Below are 19688 nucleotides of genomic sequence, written 5' to 3' on the forward strand. Positions count from 1 at the left end.
ACATCACAACAGTGATGAAGTGCATGCTGATGATAAAAATCTCTCATCATGTCCTGACACTGTGGACGTCTAAACTCCGCCTCCCGTATGCATATAACACGTTTATAACACACGCCCCCTCTTCCTCTTCCCCCAGGCCTACTCTGTGTACGATGAAGAGATCGGCTACTGTCAGGGCCAGTCCTTCCTGGCCGCCGTGCTGCTGCTTCATGTGAGTCACGTGATCAGTTCTGGTGGTAGGGAATTCTGGGAATTACTCGATTTATCATCATGGAGAAGTGTTTACACAGCTGGCTCGCATCATCACCAGGAAAAACAAAACACACCAAAACATGGACATTAGTTCCAGATGTTCTCCAGTTGCTTGTCTTCACTACAATTGCTAAACATCTCAGTGATGGAGAAAATAATACTGTTTGAAATATGCGTGTGTGTGTGTGTGTGTGTGTGTGTGTGTGTGTGTGTCCAGATGCCGGAAGAACAGGCATTTAGTGTTCTGGTGAAGATCATGTTTGACTACGGTCTCAGGGAACTCTTCAAGCAGAACTTTGAAGACCTACACTGCAAGTTCTTCCAGTTGGAGAGACTCATGCAGGTGTGTGTGTGTGTGTGTGTGTGTGATTAATTCTCTCTAACAGCAGCTCTAACTGTAGCGCAGGTTTATATTAACTCACTCGCTCTAAGACCTTATCGTTTCCATACAACAGTTAAGGAGACGTCTGTTTAACGTTAATGGAAGGAGTCTCCAGTTTCAGCACCTTGTAACAGTCAGAGGTGATAGAAAAACAGAAAAAAAAGAAAGCAATTATAGCATAATTTAAAAATAAAAAAAACATTTAAAAAATTCACAAATCATCTACAACTGTGACATTTTTACATAAGAAATAACTGCTAAAAATTTTCAAAATAATACTAATTATTCCACAACTATAATAAGATTTCTCCAAGACAAAATCTAAGACAATTTTGCAAAATTTTATTTTATTTATTTTTAATTTAAGACTTTTTCATTTATCTTTATTTTAAAACTTTATTTTATTTATTTGTAATTTGAGACTATTTTATTTATTTGTATTTGTTTAAGTGGAATTTTACATTTTAAAACGGTCATCTCTCTGCGTGCATGCGTGTGTGTGTGTGTGTGTGTGTGTGTGTGTGTGTGTGTGTGTGTGTGTGTGTGCATGTGTGTGTGTTATTTCTCTTGTCATTATAAGTAGTTCAGCTGATTAAGTGAGTTCAGTAAATATCAGTATTGATCAGCTGATTGATCTCAGTACAAACACTTCAGCTGTTTCAGTGAAACTCACAGCAGTGTCTTTTTCACATCTCAGTATTTATCTTTTATTTATACTTTCACATTTCCTTTTATGAATCTTTCTCTTCTTCTTATCACTTTCTCTCCCCTTTCTCTCTCTCTCTCTCTCTCTCTCTCTCTCTCTCTCTCTCTCTCTCTGTTCCTCTCTGTGTCTGTCTCTCTCCCTCTCTATCTCTCTCCCCTCACTCTTTCTCTCTTCCCTTCTCTCTCTCTCTCTTTCCTGCTTCCTCTCTTTCTCTCTCTCTTTCTCCCTCTGCCCTCCCTCTCTCTCTCTCTCTCTCTCTGCAGGAATACATTCCAGATTTGTACACACACTTCTTAAGTATAGGTTTGGAAGCGCACATGTACGCCTCCCAGTGGTTTCTCACCCTCTTTACAGCCAAGTTCCCTCTCTACATGGTGTTCCACATCATCGACCTGCTCCTGTGTGAGGTGTGACGCTGCGCTCATCAACATTTCACCCAAAAATTATCAGCATTATTAATGATTTGTCTTTTATTATCAAGCTGCAGTGTAGTCTTAGTCTGAACTGTTCTTCTTCTGTTACAGGGAATCAGTGTCATATTTAATGTAGCACTGGCATTACTGAAGGTAAACACGCGCGCGCACACACGTACACACACACACACACACACACACACAAAAGTCAAGTACTATAACAAAAGAAAAGGAAGGGAAAATAAAATCCACCAAATTCTGACACTCTACATCTACTCTACACTCTTACAGCAATAGAACAATAAAAAGAATTTAAGAATTTAAGAAATTAAATAAAATTTCCACCCATACTGTAAGAAAATATTTTTTTAATTAAAAAAAAGAAATTCCAGAAATTGTAGCAAAATGAAACCAACTAAAAATTGTACTATTGTAAATGTAATAAAATGAATGTAAATGTAATAAAAATTAAGTATAACAAATTTTTTTTAAATCCACCACTTTTTTATTGTTAAAAATAAAAGTAATATATTACTTTTAGACTCATTCGCTATTTCTGAACTTTTTAATCTACACAAATTTTAAGAATTTTATTTTATTTTTTGCATTATTTGTCTTTTATTTCTGTAATATAATAGCAGTATAAAAGTATCAGACTAACATCAGACTTGTTCAAAGCAGCTCTAGTGTTTTGGAAAATCCTAAATATTCTTATGCAAACGTTCATCATGTCTTCATCTTCATCTTGCCTCCTGTTTTTCTTCTCGCTAGACGTCGAAGGATGACCTTCTGCAGGCTGACTTTGAGGGAGCTCTGAAGTTCTTCCGTGTGCCTGTGCCCAAAAGGTACCGCTCTGAAGAGAACGCCAAGAAGCTCATGGAGCTCGCGTGTAGCATGAAGGTAACTCGCAAACAAACACGACCCTCATATGGGCTCATATAGGATTGTAGAATTTGCTGGAATGATTGAAAAAAGCTATTTTAAAAGTGCAGTGTTTCTGTGTGGCCAGCAGAGGGCACTGTGGTGTAAGGTTGGAGATTTCACTGACTGAGATCGCTAACATTCTAATCATCTCTGATTAATTTCCTCTGGGAAATTGTACTGCAGCAAAGCAGTGTTGCGTCTCTCTCTCTCTCTCTCTCTCTCTCTCTCTCCACACCATGAAGAATATCTGAAATCATGGGCTTTAAAAAAAAGGAATTAATTACATCAGTGAAGGTAAATGTGGCATAAAGACAACGATTCTCTTCATTAAGTAACACAATGAAGAAAAATTTCAGACCGCTCTAATTACAAGCACCGGAGGATTAGATTACAAACATTATGAAGATGTTTCTTTAACGACAGCAATACTTTAAACATGGCTTTCACTGCTAATTTGTAAGGCGGAGCATTATCTATATGATGAAGTTTGATTCAATTTTTGTACAGTGAAAACAAATGTACAGTTTTCTCTTTACTTCCATATTATTTGTCATATTTCATTCCAAATTAAATTGTAAATATGCTTGATATGCTTTATTTGCATGAAAAGATATCCTGAAGCTTCCAGTTCTACCTTTTTACTTTGTTTTGGAGGCGGAGTTTACCGTACAGCGCTGAGTGATCAGTCAGTGTTGCTATTCTTACCTCAAGCTGAAAGAATAAGGTCACGAGTACAGGCAGTGGAAACCAGGTTTCTCCACAGGGTTCCTCTTGCTTGGTTTCGTCTTTGTGATGATGGAGAACCTCGGAGTCCAGCTTCTGTTCTTTTCAATAGTGAGGAATCAGTTGAGGTGCTTTGGAGACCTTACAAGGTTGTCGCTGGTCAATAGTACAGAAGGTGAAGCTGGACCTGATCTAAATGCTCCTATAAGCACTAATCCTTGTTCCTAATCCCTAAACCCTGGACCTAATCCAAATGCTCCTATAAGCACAAATCTCTAACCCCTTATTCCTAACCCCTAATCCATTATCTCTAACCCCTGATCCCCAACTCATTAAACCCTTATCCCTAATTCCTTATCTTTTATCCCTAATCTCTAACCCCTTATCCCTTATCCCTAGCCCCTTATTCCTAACCCCTTATTCTTAATCCCTAACCCCTTATCCCTTACCCCTGATCCCCTAACCTCTTATCCCTAACCCCTTATCCCTCATTCCTAACCCCTTACTTTAACATTGAATCACGTTCCACACCTTGGAACTTTTGGCTCAGCTTCACCTTAACTAGAAGCAGCAGAGTCGGATCTGACTTCACCCCATGGGTTTTTGTTCTGGAGTAGATCAGGCTGGGTGACGATCAGGTGCAGATCCTGGACTCTCAGTAGAGATTATATCTCATAGGTAGCTTGATGAACGTCTGTGGAACCTCCAGTAAGAGCTGGTTGAAGATAAAGACCCTTCTCTACCTGCAGCCTCTGGATTAATATAAATAGAAAATAAATAAATGAATGAATGAACTATTTATACAGTAATGTGTTCTGGGAAGTGTTTGTGATTGTTAAAGAGAGGACAGGAAAGAGGAAAATAAGCGCAGGGGAGGTGTAGAGGGCGTGGCTCTGTCACCTGCAGCCTCATTCTGTCAGTGTGGAGACTGCAGCAGGAGTCCAGGTGGCTGTGAAACTCATCTGCTCTCAGCACGGGAGAGCTGGGACAACAGAGAGGAAAGATCAAGGACGTCCACACGCTGCTAATGTGGCTCACATTCATTACCCAGGCTGCTAACTGTTCAGTGTCCAGTCTCATCATGTGTCACTCTGGACTGTTCTGTTCTGTCCCCTGTGCTGACACACACACACACACACACAAGAGCCCTAAAGCTCTCTAAAGCTCTGCTTCTGAATGCTCGGCCTGTGTTTAAACACTTTCTGAATGGCCCCCTGTAACAGACATCACACAGGGTTGCCAGGTCTCCGTAATCGTAGCTGTTGTTGCCAGATCTTTCCAAACATTTACAAATATTTCCACAGTAAGTATAAACTGTAGCTCAGGTTTTTTTTTCAACAAGTATGCCTGTTATTATTTACTTGCCTACGTTACAGCAGCTATAAACTAAGGAAATTAGGACAGTTATTTTGATATATATAGTACGATAAGTTATTTTGAACATATCGAGGGTCGCTATATACACTATATTGCCAAAAGTATTCGCTCACCCATCCAAATAATCAGAATCAGGTGTTCCAATCACTTCCATGGCCACAGGTGTATAAAATCAAGCACCTAGGCATGCAGACTGTTTTTACAAACATTTGTGAAAGAATGGGTCGCTCTCAGGAGCTCAGTGAATTCCAGCGTGGAACTGTGATAGGATGCCACCTGTGCAACAAATCCAGTCGTGAAATTTCCTCGCTCCTAAATATTCCACAGTCAACTGTCAGCTGTATTATAAGAACGTGGAAGTGTTTGGGAACGACAGCAACTCAGCCACGAAGTGGTAGGCCACGTAAACTGACGGAGCGGGGTCAGCGGATGCTGAGTCGCATAGTGCGAAGAGGTCGCCAACTTTCTGCAGAGTCAATCGCTACAGACCTCCAAACTTCATGTGGCCTTCAGATGAGCTCCAGAACAGTGCGCAGAGAGCTTCATGGAATGGGTTTCCATGGCCGAGCAGCTGCATCCAAGCCATACATCACCAAGTGCAATGCAAAGCGTCGGATGTAAAGCACGCCGCCACTGGACTCTAGAGCAGTGGAGACGCGTTCTCTGGAGTGATGAATCGCGCTTCTCCATCTGGCAATCTGATGGACGAGTCTGGGTTTGGCGGTTGCCAGGAGAACGGTACTTGTCTGACTGCATTGTGCCAAGTGTAAAGTTTGGTGGAGGGGGGATTATGGTGTGGGGTTGTTTTTCAGGAGCTGGGCTTGGCCCCTTAGTTCCAGTGAAAGGAACTCTGAATGCTTCAGCATACCAAGACATTTTGGACAATTCCATGCTCCCAACTTTGTGGGAACAGTTTGGAGCTGGCCCCTTCCTCTTCCAACATGACTGTGCACCAGTGACCAAAGCAAGGTCCATAAAGACATGGATGAGTGAGTTTGGTGTGGATGAACTTGACTGGCCTGCACAGAGTCCTGACCTCAACCCGATAGAACACCTTTGGGATGAATTAGAGCGGAGACTGAGAGCCAGGCCTTCTCGTCCAACATCAGTGTGTGACCTCACAAATGCGCTTCTGGAAGAATGGTCAAAAATTCCCATAAACACACTCCTAAACCTTGTGGACAGCCTTCCCAGAAGAGTTGAAGCTGTTATAGCTGCAAAGGGTGGACCGACGTCATATTGAACCCTATGGATTAGGAATGGGATGTCACTTAAGTTCATATGCGAGTCAAGGCAGGTGAGAGAATACTTTTGGCAATATAGTGTATTAAAAAGAAATTTACATTTTTTTTAAATTAACTTTCAAGTACTAATTTATCCTTCTATAATTTTTTTAATTTATAAAATAAAAATGAACAAATACAAACATTTGGGTAATCAAATAACTCCAACCATCACTAACCTGAGGAATAAACACACACTTGGCAACAGTGCACTCCACCCATCAGTTTATCATCCATCCACACACACACAAGCACGCACTAACACACACTGACTTGTTCCCTGAGTGTACAGAGAGCGTGGACGCCGCTGGACGTCCTGAACACTCGTCTGTGTAGAAGCTCAGCACTGCGTCTGTGTTAAAGAAGAGAAAACCACAGCTCTCTGTAAATAAAACTAATTTACCCCATCAGGAGTATTTACGGTGCTCATCATGATCCGGAATGTTCTGGCCCGAAATGTCCCGGTGCCGTAAACACAGCAGCGGCTTGTCTTTAAATCGGGTTTGTCAACAAGAAAAGCTGCAGCATGAGCCACAAGAATTATAAATACAGCTCGGAGCTGTGAGTGAGGAGAAAGTACGGCCTGATGGACTGATTAGGGGTTTATTAAAACAGACGCCTTCCAGGAGACGGCTTCATTTTACGGAGAGTTTTTCTTCTGCCGTGGCACAGAAAAGCATTTAGGAGAATTTTTCATTTACAAGAAACTATTCAAATGACTTTGAAAACTTATCCTCTGGGCATTTTACTAAAAATGCCAGGATCTATGAATATGCAAATTTAGAAAGACATCTGTATTCTCCTGATGTCCATAACAGCCTAATATCACTGATTTTAGACAATAATAGCTTTCAAAAGCAGGATTCTGCATAGACCCTACTACAGATATCAGAACTGGTGTGTATTGTTTTGGGACACCCCTCCTAATGATTGAATTCAGGTGTTCCGGTCACTTCCATGGTCACAGGTGTATAAAATCCAGCACCTAGGCATGCAGACTGCTTCTACACACATTTGTGAAAGAATGGGTCTCTCTCAGGAGCTCAGTGAATTGAAGCGTGGTACTGTGATAGGGTTCCACCTGTGCAATAAGTCCATTTGTGAAATTTCCTCACTAGTAAATATTTCACGCTCACTGGACTCTAGAGCAATGGAGACGAGTTCTCTGGAGTGACCAGTGATGCCTCTCTATCTGGCGATTCGATGGACGAGTCTGGGTTTGGCGGTTGCCAGGAGAATGCTACTTGCCTGACTGCATTTTGTCAAGTGTAAAGTTTGTTGGATGGGGCATTATAGTGTGGGGTTGTTTTTTAGGGTTGGGGCTCAGCCCCTTAGTTTCAGTGAAAGGAACACTTGATGCTTCAGCTTCATACCAAGACAGTCCTCCTGACCTCAACCCCATAGAACACCTTTGTGATGAATTAGAGTGGAGACTGTGAGCCAGACCTTCTCCTCATCACAACATCAGTGCCTGACCTCATAAATGCGCTTCTAAAGGAATGGTCAAAAATTCCCATAAACACACTCCTAAACCTTGTGGAAAGCCTTCCCAGAAGAGTTGAAGCTGTTCTAGCTGCAAATGGCGGGACAACTCCATATTACACCCTACAGATTAAGAATGTCCTTAATGTTCATGTGCATGTAAAGGCAGACGTCCCAAAACCTTTGGCAGTATAGTGTATATAATGGTGTGTTGTGCGTCTGATGTATTCTGATTTGTATGCGCTTAAGATGACAGTCAGAATTGTGCGTAATTGAGCCACACCTCTGTTTTAGACAATCCTCACTACACTACACAGAAGTACTCTACTACTTCTTCTACTCATTATTATTATTATTATTATTATTATTATTATTATTTAAACATGAGAAGATCATGAGCTCTGAGATCTTTATATGATTTCAGTTCATGGTAGAATGCGCTGCAGCCTGACACACTGATTATACTTTTTTGCATCATCTGGACACTGTCAATCTAACACATTTCACATAGTTAAAAAATACCTGTGTGTGTGTGTGTGACAGATCAGTCAAAAGAAGCTGAAGAAGTACGAGAAAGAGTATCACACAATGCGAGAGCAACAAGAACAGCAAGAGGCCCCTATCGAGAGATATGAGGTAACAGCACTCTGTGTGTGTGTGTGTGTGTGTGAGAGAGAGAGAGAGGGAGAGAGAGAGTAAGGTGAGCTCTGTAGTGTGACGGCTCAGAGCTGTCCCTCGTTAGCATACACGCTGTGTGTCAGTAATGAGCAGTGATCTGGACAAAGTCTCCTCACCTCCTGGCTCAGAGGACGAGTAGAGCGACAGAGCGATAGGAGAGAGGGAGTGATAAAAATAAAAGATGGTGGGATTGCTGCTGCTTGTGCTACACAGCTCCACTCAGAGACCCGCCTCTGGTCACGAGATCCTCACACACGAGAACCTGTTTCACTGCTCACATTGGCATTTGGGCTTATAGTCACTAGATAAGGTGTACTGAGTAGATAGTACAGGCACTAGTGGCACTCGGTAGGAGATATAGTGCACTAGGTAGGGTTCACTAGATGTATTGTACACTAGGTAGGGTTCACTAGATGTATAGTGCACTAGGTAGGGTCAACTACAACTATAGTGCACCAGGTAGGGTCTAGTAGATGTATAGTGCACTAGGTAGGGTCTAGTAGACATTTAGTCCTCTAGGAAGGGTTTACTAGACGTATAGTGCACTAGGTAGGGTCCACTGGATGTATAGTGCACTAGGTAGGGTTCACTGGACATATAGTGTACTAGGTAGGGTCTAGTAGAGGTATAATGCACTAGGTAGGGTCCACTGGACTTATAGTGCACTAGGTAGGGTCCACTGGACTTATAGTGCACTAGGTAGGGTCCACTGGATGTATAGTGCACTAGGTAGGGTCCACTGGACATATAGTGCACTAGGTAGGGTCTAGTAGAGGTATAATGCACTAGGTAGGGTCCACTGGACTTATAGTGCACTAGGTAGGGTCCACTGGACTTATAGTGCACTAGGTAGGGTCCACTGGACTTATAGTGCACTAGGTAGGGTCCACTGGACTTATAGTGCACTAGGTAGGGTCCACTGGACTTATAGTGCACTAGGTAGGGTCCGCTGGATGTATAGTGCACTAGGTAGAATATTGAGTGAAATTGCTGTACATGTAATCATTATATAAAACAGCCTATCATTATTAGAAGTCTTACCTGTGACGGACAAAAATCTGTATATAAAACCTGTATAGTGAGCTGCAGAGTGTTCCTGATGTTCTCTGGAGCACATGGAGTGAAGTTGTGGATTAACCTGAATGTGTTGTGGTGTGTCTGTGCTCAGCGTGTCAGGATGCCTGGTTTAACGAGCTCTCATGTCAAAGGTTGCTCTGTTCACTGGCACGGTTAACGATTATACACACACTGTCACAAGACAAGCAAGTCACACGCTCTCTGTTTTCATCCACAGAGGGAGAACCGACGGCTACAGGAAGCCAACATGCGTCTGGAGCAGGAGAATGATGATCTCGCTCATGAGCTGGTCAGCAGTAAGATCTCCCTGAGGAAGGACCTGGACAATGTGAGCTTCTCTCACCGAGCTGCTGAAAAAACCTCTGTGGTTACCTGTTGTGACCAGCTAAAAAGTGTGTGTGTGACTTTCAGGCAGAGGAGAAGGCCGACGCCCTCAACAAAGAGCTCCTCATCACGAAACAGAAACTGATTGACTCCGAGGATGAGAAGAGACGGCTGGAGGATGAAGCAGCGCAGGTCAGCCATATTGTCTCTCTCTCTCTGTTCCTCCTGAGGGAAATCAACACATCATCACTGTGTATATCAATATATGCTTTTCATTCTTCATCCTCCACTGCTGTGGTAGAACCTCAGGGCAGGTTCTGTGGATTAAAACAGGACCTCGTGAGAACCGAGCTCATATTTTGATGATCGTGTCCTCAGTAAGAGGAGCCAAAGGGCAGGCGTAGATGATTTCCCTTGTTGAGCATGCTCATGTGTGTGTGTGCTTTTGTGTATGAGCGTGTGTGTGTGGTGGAGGTATATGAAGTTATAGTTCATATACCAAGTTATGAAGGTATATGAAACTAAGGAAATATCTATAAAAGTTTTTTATATAGGATGATCTGTTATACTTTTATGCATATGTCTATTTACTTTTTTTTTTTTTTTAATGTGATTTTTCCTTCTAAAAATTTTTCAGAAATAAAAATGCAAAAAAATGTTTTAAATGAATTAAAATTGCTAATGAGGTCAGTGAAGGTAGCACATCATCAGATGTTCCATCAGATATCTCAGGAATAATGTAAGCTTCATGCTTTGAGAAACAAAATGCAGAAAAACCACATGGACCAAGAATGACCAACGCAAAGGATCCATATGTTTCACAGTTACAGTTCTTTCTTTTTCCTTTGATCAAAAATACCATTTTTAAAAATAAAGAAGAGGTGAAACTTTTTGTCCTGTCTCTCCTGGGATATAATTATGCTTTAAAATGTCACTACGAAGCCTCCGAGCTGACCGCTCAGCCTGAGGTTATGTACATAATTACTGCACTGACTCCTTTAAAGCATAATGTCTCTGTCAGGTCTGATCCACGTTCCTGTGGTGTGTGTGTGTGTGTGTTTTAAAGCCGTAATTACCCAAACGCTCAGGATGTGAGTGATTTTTTTCAGTTTATCCATCACCACTTCACATGAAAGGTCGAGGTAATTTTATACAAATTGCTTTGATTTGACTCGAGAAAGATGAACAGACTGAGGTGCAGGTGAAGAAGCGTCCAGTGTCATTTCTGCTTTCGGTCCATATCCATCGTCCTGGAGATGACACTTCCTGTGACATTGTGACAGTTTCTGTCCAATTACTGATGTACTGCCTTGTAATTGTGTGTGTGTGTGTGTGACACAGTGACAGCGTTTGCCCAAGGGCTTGACATTTAGAACTGGACAATCTGCTTTAAAATAAGTAAGGAATAAAACACTGTTACTCTTACTGAAAAATAGAGCTACTCTTACCACCATGAGGTTTATTATTTTCCCATAACAGCATGTCCCCGAGTGTTTTATTCCTCTTTCTCCACACCAGTTTAGCTATAATTAAATCATTTATTTGTTAAAGAATCACTCATCACACTTTTCATCCATTTACATCGATCAGCCATAACATTATGACCACTGCCAGGTGAAGTGAATAAGACTGATGATCTCCTCATCATGGCCCCTGTTAGTGGGTGGGATATATTTGGCAGCAGGTGAACATTTTGTCCTCAAAGTTGATGTTAGAAGCAGGAAAAATGGACAAGAGTAAGGATTTGAGTGAGTTTGATGGAGGGCCAAATTGTGATGTCTAGACCACTGGATCAGAGCATCTCCAAAACTGCAGCTCTTGTGGGGTGTTCCCGGTCTGCAGTGGTCAGTATCTATCAAAAGTGGAACAAGGAAGGAACAGTGGTGAACCGGTGACAGGGTCATGGACGGTCAAGGCTCACTGATGCACGTGGGGAGAGAAGGCAGGCCCGTGTGATCCGATCCAACAGACGTACTGTTGCTCAAATTGATGAAGTAGTTAATGCTGGTTTTGATAGAAAGGGTCGGAATACACAGTGCAGGACGGGTCAGGGCTGTTCTGGCAGCAAAAGGGGGAGCAACACAATATTAGGCAGGTGGTCATAATGTTATGCCTGATCAGTGTATAGTTACGTTTAATGTCCATGAAACAACTTTTTCACTTCTCAATTCTGATTGGTCAGATGTTCTGCTCTGACAGCAACTCTGGCAGTAGTGTAACTTGTTTCTATGGTAACAGCTCGTAAACAGCTTTTTATGTGGTTTCTCAGTATTATGACAAATAAGAGATATTTTTGTCTTTTTAACTTCAAAGTAGAGAGAGAGAGAGGCTGGGTGAGGGACGACTGTTTATAGCTGTTAGAACGTCAGAGAGAACTGGAACTAAAAACAGATAAAAGGTTCATCCTGTGCCCTTCTCCCCCGTTCATAACAGATCAGAAAGCTATGTTTGTTATAGAGTTTTGTTCTGAACTCTGTGTGTGTGTGTGTGTGTGTGTGTGTGTGTGTGTGTGTCTCCTCAGCTGAAAGAGATGTGCCGAAGAGAGCTGGACAAGTCGGAGTCAGAGATCAAAAAGAACGGATCCATCATCGGAGAATACAAACAGGTTAGTACACACACACACACACTTGCCTCTTTCTTTTTCTTTCTTTCTTTCTTTCTTTCTTTCTTTCTTCTCATTCTTCCTTCCTTCCTTTTTTCCTTTTCTTCCTTCTCATTCTTCCTATCCCCATTTCCATCTTGTTATTTTTTTCTGCTTTACTCCTTTGTCCTTGTTTATCTTCCTTTTTTTTGCTCTTTCATTTCTTTGAAGTCGTCATACATTTCAAATCTGGTTATACTTCATTATTTAACATTAATATTGAATAATATTAATATAGATTATATATTTGCTTGTTGTACTATATGTTTATTTTGCACATATTTATTTGTACAATTATAAATCATGTTGAATTGTATTTATTTATTTATTTATTTATTTATTTAACCAGCATTAAACTCATTTAAATGTAGGTAGGTCTATGGGGCTCTTATGAAACCATGAACCCAACAGAATGTTAAAATATAGTGGTGTGTGTGTGTGTGTGTGTGTGTGTGTGTGTGTGTGTGTAGGATCAGTGCACAGTGTGAGCTCTGCTCTGTAAAAAATAGTGCTTGTGTCCTTGTAGAGTTGCTTTTAATGGGGCTGGTTGACAGTATGATTCATGATCCAGCATGATAATGGGGTACACACACACACAAAGCTAGTGGTGTGGTTTTGAAAAAGACATCACTAAAAAAAAACTATATATACATACATACACATACATACAGAGACACAGTGTCTGTAATTAAAAATGTATGAGCTGTGCAGTGGTAGTGAAGCTCATAACAGATAAACACACACACACACACTGTTCTTAATGCTCCCAGTGTGACTCCTTTAAACGAACGCACACACTTTGATTAGAGTTAAATATAACGTGTTTTAAGGCTCAGTAAGTGAGTAATAAAACACCAGGGTGTGCAGTAATAAGAAAGAAATCCACAACATGATGAAAGAATGAAGTGTTTCATCACATCACACCATGAAGTGGTACGACACGAACGATAGCATCTCCCCAAGCTTTGTTTTTATTCCTTATGTCCTTATTCCTATGTTTTTATTCCTCTTATACCACAGCAGTCCTTCAATCAACGACATGTTATTTAATTTAACGCTTACAATTAAGGTCTACAAAACAAGTTCCTGTTCTCATTTTATATTACAGCAGCTGTAAACTATTTAAACTCATGAAACATTCACCAACAGTACCAGTCAGGGTGGACACGCTGTTGCTATGGAGACGATATCGTATCAGACCATCACCTGCACTATTATGAAAGCCGCTGTTTTGGAAAATTAATCAACACCTCGTTCCACAGTTTAACAGCACTGTGTTTTCAGCACTGAGTATATCACAAAAGAGGCTTTTTCCCCAGGTACCAATAATATAAACAGAATTTTTGAATTGCAGGTTTCTTTAACGAGCGATTATAGAACGACTCATTAGCATATTATTAGCATATGAGATTACATGCCATTGATTGGATGTTACATTTACTTCATAGTCGCCAGTTTATCAGATCACTTTTTAGGTAAGTAAATACTTCCTCTAGCTCATCTGTGGTGCTGTGTAAAGTATTGGCACCCCTGTACTCTGTCAGAAAATGGAGACGCTCACGCAGATGATATTTGGGCACTGGATTACGCTCCTGTCACTTATTTTTAGTTTTCTTCCTTCACCTTGTGTACTAGTGTTCATGCATTCTGGCTCAAGCTAAAATTATTTGAGTTTCAAAACCAATGAATACATTTGAGCTTTTATTTTTATATCTGGCTTCTTTGTTCAGGTAAATAGTGTGATTATAAAATCTTTTCTGCCATCTTTATATCTAAATTCTAATCTAAACTCTAATGAGAGAAGAGTTTCTACACTGACCAGCCACATGGAGGTGAATTAAATCGTTATCTCCTCTAGATGAGGCCTTCTGTCTTTGTTAACAGCCTGTGGCCGGAAAAAGAAAGAAAGCTTTTGATTTTTGATGAGGATCATGTGGGTCACATTTATTTAATATGAAGATGCATGGAGTGCAGCCATCCACCGCGTGTGAGAGTTAATGAAGACGTGTCGCACGTGTCGTGGTGACGGCACAAGGGCAGACGGACGTGTGGTCTGGTGAATAAACACACTCCACTGATCAAACGTTCCGCTCAGAGCCCACAATTATAGTTGTATTTTTTTTATTTGGCTGTGAAAGAGTGAGAGAGAATTCCCAGTGACATTAGGAGAGGATTGTGGATAACAGCATTAGCGAGAGACAGATGCAAATGAAAAGAGAACAAGATGGGTGAGAGATTAATAAGATAGCAGAGAGTCTTACAGCGAGATTGGAGAGGTGGAGAGCGTAAGGGAAATGTCATGAATAATTCATGATGGCGTGTGACAATAACCAATCGCGAGGAGCCGCAGTGTAGCTGTAATGGTCACAGTTGACCTCCAGAAGGTAAATATAATCTCTGAAGGAACTTTGAACAGATTTTTATGAATATTCATTAAATTCATCATAGATTTTTACAGTGGTGTGGATATTACACAAAAATCTTGTTTGTTTAAAAGTAAATGTTAAAATTGTACATGGTTTCTTTTAAGGGGTGGGGTTAAATGGTGGAATAAGAGATGGGGTTAATGGATGGCATAAAGAGGTAGGGTTGAAGGATGGTATAAGGGGTGGGATTAAAGGGTGGATTAATGAGCGTTGTTAAAGGGTGGCATAAGGGGTGTGGTTAAAGGATGGTATAAGGGGTGTGGTTAAAGGGTTAAAGGATGGTATAAGGGGTGTGGTTAAAGGATGGATTATTGGGTAGGGTTAGTTATGATTAAATGGGGGAATCTTTTTTTTTTTTTAAAGTAGATTTGGATCTTTGAGTCTCAAATTCTAATTTTATTGGTCACATACGAAATCATACACAGTACCACATGTAGTGAAATGCTTATTACGACTGTCTTACACAAAAAAGAGAGTAAAAAAGAAAAATTTAAAGTGTGGACATGAAAAATATGGGATATAGTTAAGAATATATCGGGAAAAGTAGGGAAGATTAAATGGTGGAAATCACAAACGAAAATAACTTGAAAGTCAAGTGTCAGATATGCATATGCAAATATATGTCTATGTATGTATATATAAATATATATGTATATAATATAAATATATATATGTACTATCAATATAGCAGTAAATATTATAAATAATGAAAAATTATCAATAATGAAAAATAAAATAATAATAATAAAAATTATATATAATATATATAATATAATATATAATGTATGCAAATATAAAACTGCTATATAAGCTAAATATTAAAAAAACAAATATAAAAACAAAAGTATAATACACTAATATAATACAGTACAATATAGTATATATATAATATATGTGAAAAATAGAACAATGTAAATAAATACTCTCAGACATTTATCTGCTCTGTGATTAGAAATTCAGCCTGCTCTCATTAATTATACCTAAATGTCTTCATCTCAGACTAGAAAAAGTTCATGTCATGTACAGACCTTCTCATGATTGTATATGTGTGTGTGTGTGTGTGTGTGTGTGTGTCAGATCTGCTCCCAGCTGAGTGAGCGACTGGAGAAACAGCAGACGGCTAATAAACGAGAGCTGGAGAAGATCCGGGTGAGTAACTCCTCACTGTTTTATCCACCACATAAACACCAAACATATTTATGTATCCAAATATTTCTGATCATCAATCACACTAATGAGGAACTTTTCAGGAGCGTGTTTGTGATTTTAATCTTTCACGAAGGATTCAGAATATAAAATGTCTGACCCTGAGTGAGCAGGCTGATTATTCACTTATTTACAAATCCAGAACCTTCAGATGTATTCCATCCACAGGAACCAGGACTGATTTTATTTTCTTGGATCATAGATCAGACTTTTTGGTTCCTGCCACAGAGACTGTACTGTTTTCTAAGGACTAGGAGTTGACCTAAAAGTTGCATTAGTGTTATAAAATGAACAGTCAGGAAATTATTTAGTCTTTTGGGGGCGGAGATTGTTATACTGAATGATGCTGATTGGTGAAATAAGAGTTTTACAGTTCCTGTTCCAAAGAACAGGAGTGAAATTCGCTGTACTAATCATTGATAATTATTCAGATGACCAATCAGGATGCTTTTTTTTTTTTAATTAACCTTTATTTGTCACATCAACATTACAGAACCGTGAAATTCTTTCTTCACATATCCCAAATTTAGGAATGGGAGTCCGAGCTCAGGGTCAGGGTCCTGATACAGTATCCCTGGAGCACAGAGGGTTAAGGGTCTTGATCACGAACCCAGCAGTGGAAGCTTAGCAGTGCTTGGGCTTGAACCCTGATCCTGTGGTCAACAACCCTGAGCCTTTTAGTTCCCCTCTTTTGAGAACCAGGGACTTTAGGGTGCCAGTCTTGCCATATTGAACGATGCTGACTTCCTTTGATCAGAAAATTCTGACAAGGTTTGCACTTAACATTCATTATATTATGGCTAAGTAAAGTATTGGCACCCTTTGTACCTGCTGACCACACCACAGAGGCACTGTTTTGTATATGTATATATCCATTATCTGATGTCCATGATACCCAGGACTTGATTAGATCTTTCCTGAAGGTCATGTTATATCTTTTTGTTTTAAACATTAAACCTGTTGAGTTGAACTGAAAAGGTAGTTTTCACCTAGGTCTGGTTTAAAAAGCTGTGGAAGTGTTCTCATTCGCTCACTGTGATGTTAAATCGATCCAGACAGGCGTGTTTCGAGTCCGAAGTGACGAATGGGTCACAGGGTTGAGGGTTGATTTCATGCTTTCAGCAGTGAGGTGGAAACTCGGAGCAGGAGATGATTTATTGTTCTCTAATGAGGTGAGGAGTTAAGTGGAGAGACTCTCGAGTAGATGATGGCCTCTTTACTGAAAAAGTGGACTTGCAAGACAGACACAGATTAGTGGGCTATCTAAAGAAACACAAATCTGACCGTGTGTGTTTCTCCTGTGGAGAGCATCATCATCATCATCATCATCATTATCATGCTGCTCGTGTTCTCACTGATAAAGAAAACCCGGTGTTCAGCTCAGGCCAATTTCCCCACTTTGTGCTCCTGTTTGACATCACGCTGATAAAGATGACACAATCAGACGGCTTTTCTCTCATTCTCCCGACACTGATGACACCCAGCCGTCTGTGTGTGTGTGTAGATGAAGGTGGAGGGCTGTGAGAAGTGCAGCGTGCTCTTCGGTAAAGAGGGCCGGCTGAAGACTCTGAGGGCTCCTAAAGAGCTGAGCGAGGACGAGACTGATGAGGAGAAAGAAGCTCTGCAGGTGCAGCTCAGAGAGATGGAGCTGGAACTCGCTCAGACCAAACTGCAGCTGGTGGAGGCTGAGTGCAAGATCCAGGTACAGAGATCACCTGAGTACACACACACACACACACACACCTCATTCACTCCACACCATGATTAAACCTGACCGTGTCAACACTCACAGCTGGCAAGTCGCTGGTGTAGCTTGTATCTTGTGGGCGTGTCAAGACCGAATTATGCTTCTGATGGGCGTGGCCCGTCCAGCTTAATTAAATTTTTTGATCAGAAACTTTAGTAGCTATGAATCACTTCTAAAAATAAATATCCTAATCAGTGTGTCAGTGTGTTTTAATCATTTTGAGATTTTGAACTGTGTGTGTGTTTCAGGATTTGGACCATCATTTGGCTCTGGCCCTCAACGAAGTCCAAGCGGCTAAAAAGACCTGGTTCAACCGAACTTTAAGCTCCATTAAAACAGTGACAGGAGCTCAGGGCAAAGAGACCACCTAATATCACCTCTCTCTCTCTCTCTCTCTCTCTCTCTCTCTCTCTCTCTCTCTCTCTCTCTCTCTGTGTGTGAACCGAACAAACCTTTTTTTTTTCTTTGTAAAAAAATCCAGATCTTTGCATAGAGTGAAAACAAAACACACAGAATATACTAAAGCAGAGGAGGCTTTAGCACTAGGCTTTATACTACTGACACACACACACACACACACACAAACACACACACACACACAAACACACACACACAAACCATTAACACCACACTCAAGCTACTGTCCTACTCCAGACTACTTGCACAAAAACAAAACCACAAACTAACAAACAGCCTTCTTTTGGGAAGACGAGCTTTTATAATTTCCGTTTGATGATGAATTTATGTAAGTGTATAGGATTAGTGTGTGTGTGTGTGTGTGTGTGTGTAAAAGACCCTTGTGCCATTGACTGAGTGACCGAACATGACAGGGACAAAAGTAAAGAAGCACATTTATATAAAAGACAAAAGTAATGGCACCCCTCGTTAGCTACTCCAGACTTTCCTGTAATTAGCGACGTACTAATGAGGGGAGGAGCAATGGTCTGAGAGCATGAGGGAAAGAAAAAAATAGAGGCTTGTGTTAAAGAGAAGTAGCACCTTTAAGGATTAAAGGTCAGGATTAATAAATCAGAATATTTATCCTCCATATTTATTAAATACTCACTAAGAGGAGAGCTTCGGCTCTCACGCTGTAAAAAGGAGAAGAGAGAAAGAGAGAGCAATGTTTCATTTCAAAAATATGGGCCAACCAATCAGGAACAAGGAGGCGTGTTTAGTTAAGGAAAAGCTCCGCCTCTAAAGTAGGCATATGATTGTTTAATCGCTAATACACACTTTGATGAGTTGAAAGCTAGCACGCTAGTTTGATGCTAGCTTGATCCCTTTTTTTAGCATTAGCATTACCGTTATCTTCGTTGGATCGGGGCTCGTCAGAGAGCTGCGTCCTGAAGCACTTATTGAGCGTGTGTGTGAGTGTGTGTGTGTGTGTGTGTGTGTGTGTGTGTGAGTGAGAGAGAAGGCTGTGTAAAGAACACTCTGTGGGTTTTTAGGTTTTTGCACCTTACAGACATATTTATAACGGACGCGCGCTTGAGTTTGACGTCACAGGAATCCCCTTTTTTCTCTCTCGTGTTGAAAGATAAATAAAAAGCGGGGGTCATTCCATGAGGCACTGGCGGCTTGTACATAAGAAGCATTAAAGGGTTTTGTTTGTTTGTTTGTTTTGTCAGGTTTATTTTGTATTTCTACTCCATGGTAACGTTACTAATGTTGCCTCGTCGCTGTATACGTTGCTTTAAGGTTTTGTCTTTAACGTCAAACTGCTGTGTCTTCATCTATCACAGGCCAAACCTGCCCCTGGGCCACAGCGTGGCGCGTGTGTGTGTGTATAAACATTGTAATAGTCTAGCTGCACTGTGTAAACTTCATCCATTTCAATATAAAGATACCAAACAAGTACATCGCCCAGTGTGTGTGTGTGTGTGTGTGTGTGTGTGTGTTTATTCTCTGCACGTGTTGATGAACTGAAATCACGTCACGTCCCTCTGTGTGAAAACAGAGGATTTCTGTTAGGATGAGAGAGAGAGAGAGAGAGAGAGAGAGACGCAGACCTTCATCAGCTGTAGAGAACGAGTTAGAAATAAAA

General features: G+C 40.7%; 1 protein-coding gene across 5 annotated transcripts in view; it reads left to right on the forward strand.

Moving 5' to 3' along the window:
- LOC131366746 (rab GTPase-activating protein 1) overlaps positions 1-19255 on the forward strand; it is a 75627-nt gene extending 56372 nt beyond the window's left edge. For all 5 annotated transcript variants that reach the window (XM_058411454.1, XM_058411457.1, XM_058411455.1 and 2 more), the window contains 12 exons: positions 137-211; positions 470-595; positions 1604-1747; positions 1865-1906; positions 2525-2653; positions 8086-8178; positions 9515-9625; positions 9709-9813; positions 12143-12226; positions 15766-15837; positions 17399-17596; positions 17890-19255. In XM_058411454.1, the coding sequence (XP_058267437.1) occupies positions 137-211; positions 470-595; positions 1604-1747; positions 1865-1906; positions 2525-2653; positions 8086-8178; positions 9515-9625; positions 9709-9813; positions 12143-12226; positions 15766-15837; positions 17399-17596; positions 17890-18012 (1302 nt within the window). In that variant the 3' untranslated portion in view covers positions 18013-19255. The remainder of the gene's footprint in view (positions 1-136; positions 212-469; positions 596-1603; positions 1748-1864; positions 1907-2524; positions 2654-8085; positions 8179-9514; positions 9626-9708; positions 9814-12142; positions 12227-15765; positions 15838-17398; positions 17597-17889) is intronic.
- Positions 19256-19688: the final 433 nt, after the last annotated feature.

This window comes from Hemibagrus wyckioides, linkage group LG16 (assembly GCF_019097595.1).
Source record: "Hemibagrus wyckioides isolate EC202008001 linkage group LG16, SWU_Hwy_1.0, whole genome shotgun sequence".
Classification (NCBI taxonomy): domain Eukaryota; kingdom Metazoa; phylum Chordata; class Actinopteri; order Siluriformes; family Bagridae; genus Hemibagrus; species Hemibagrus wyckioides.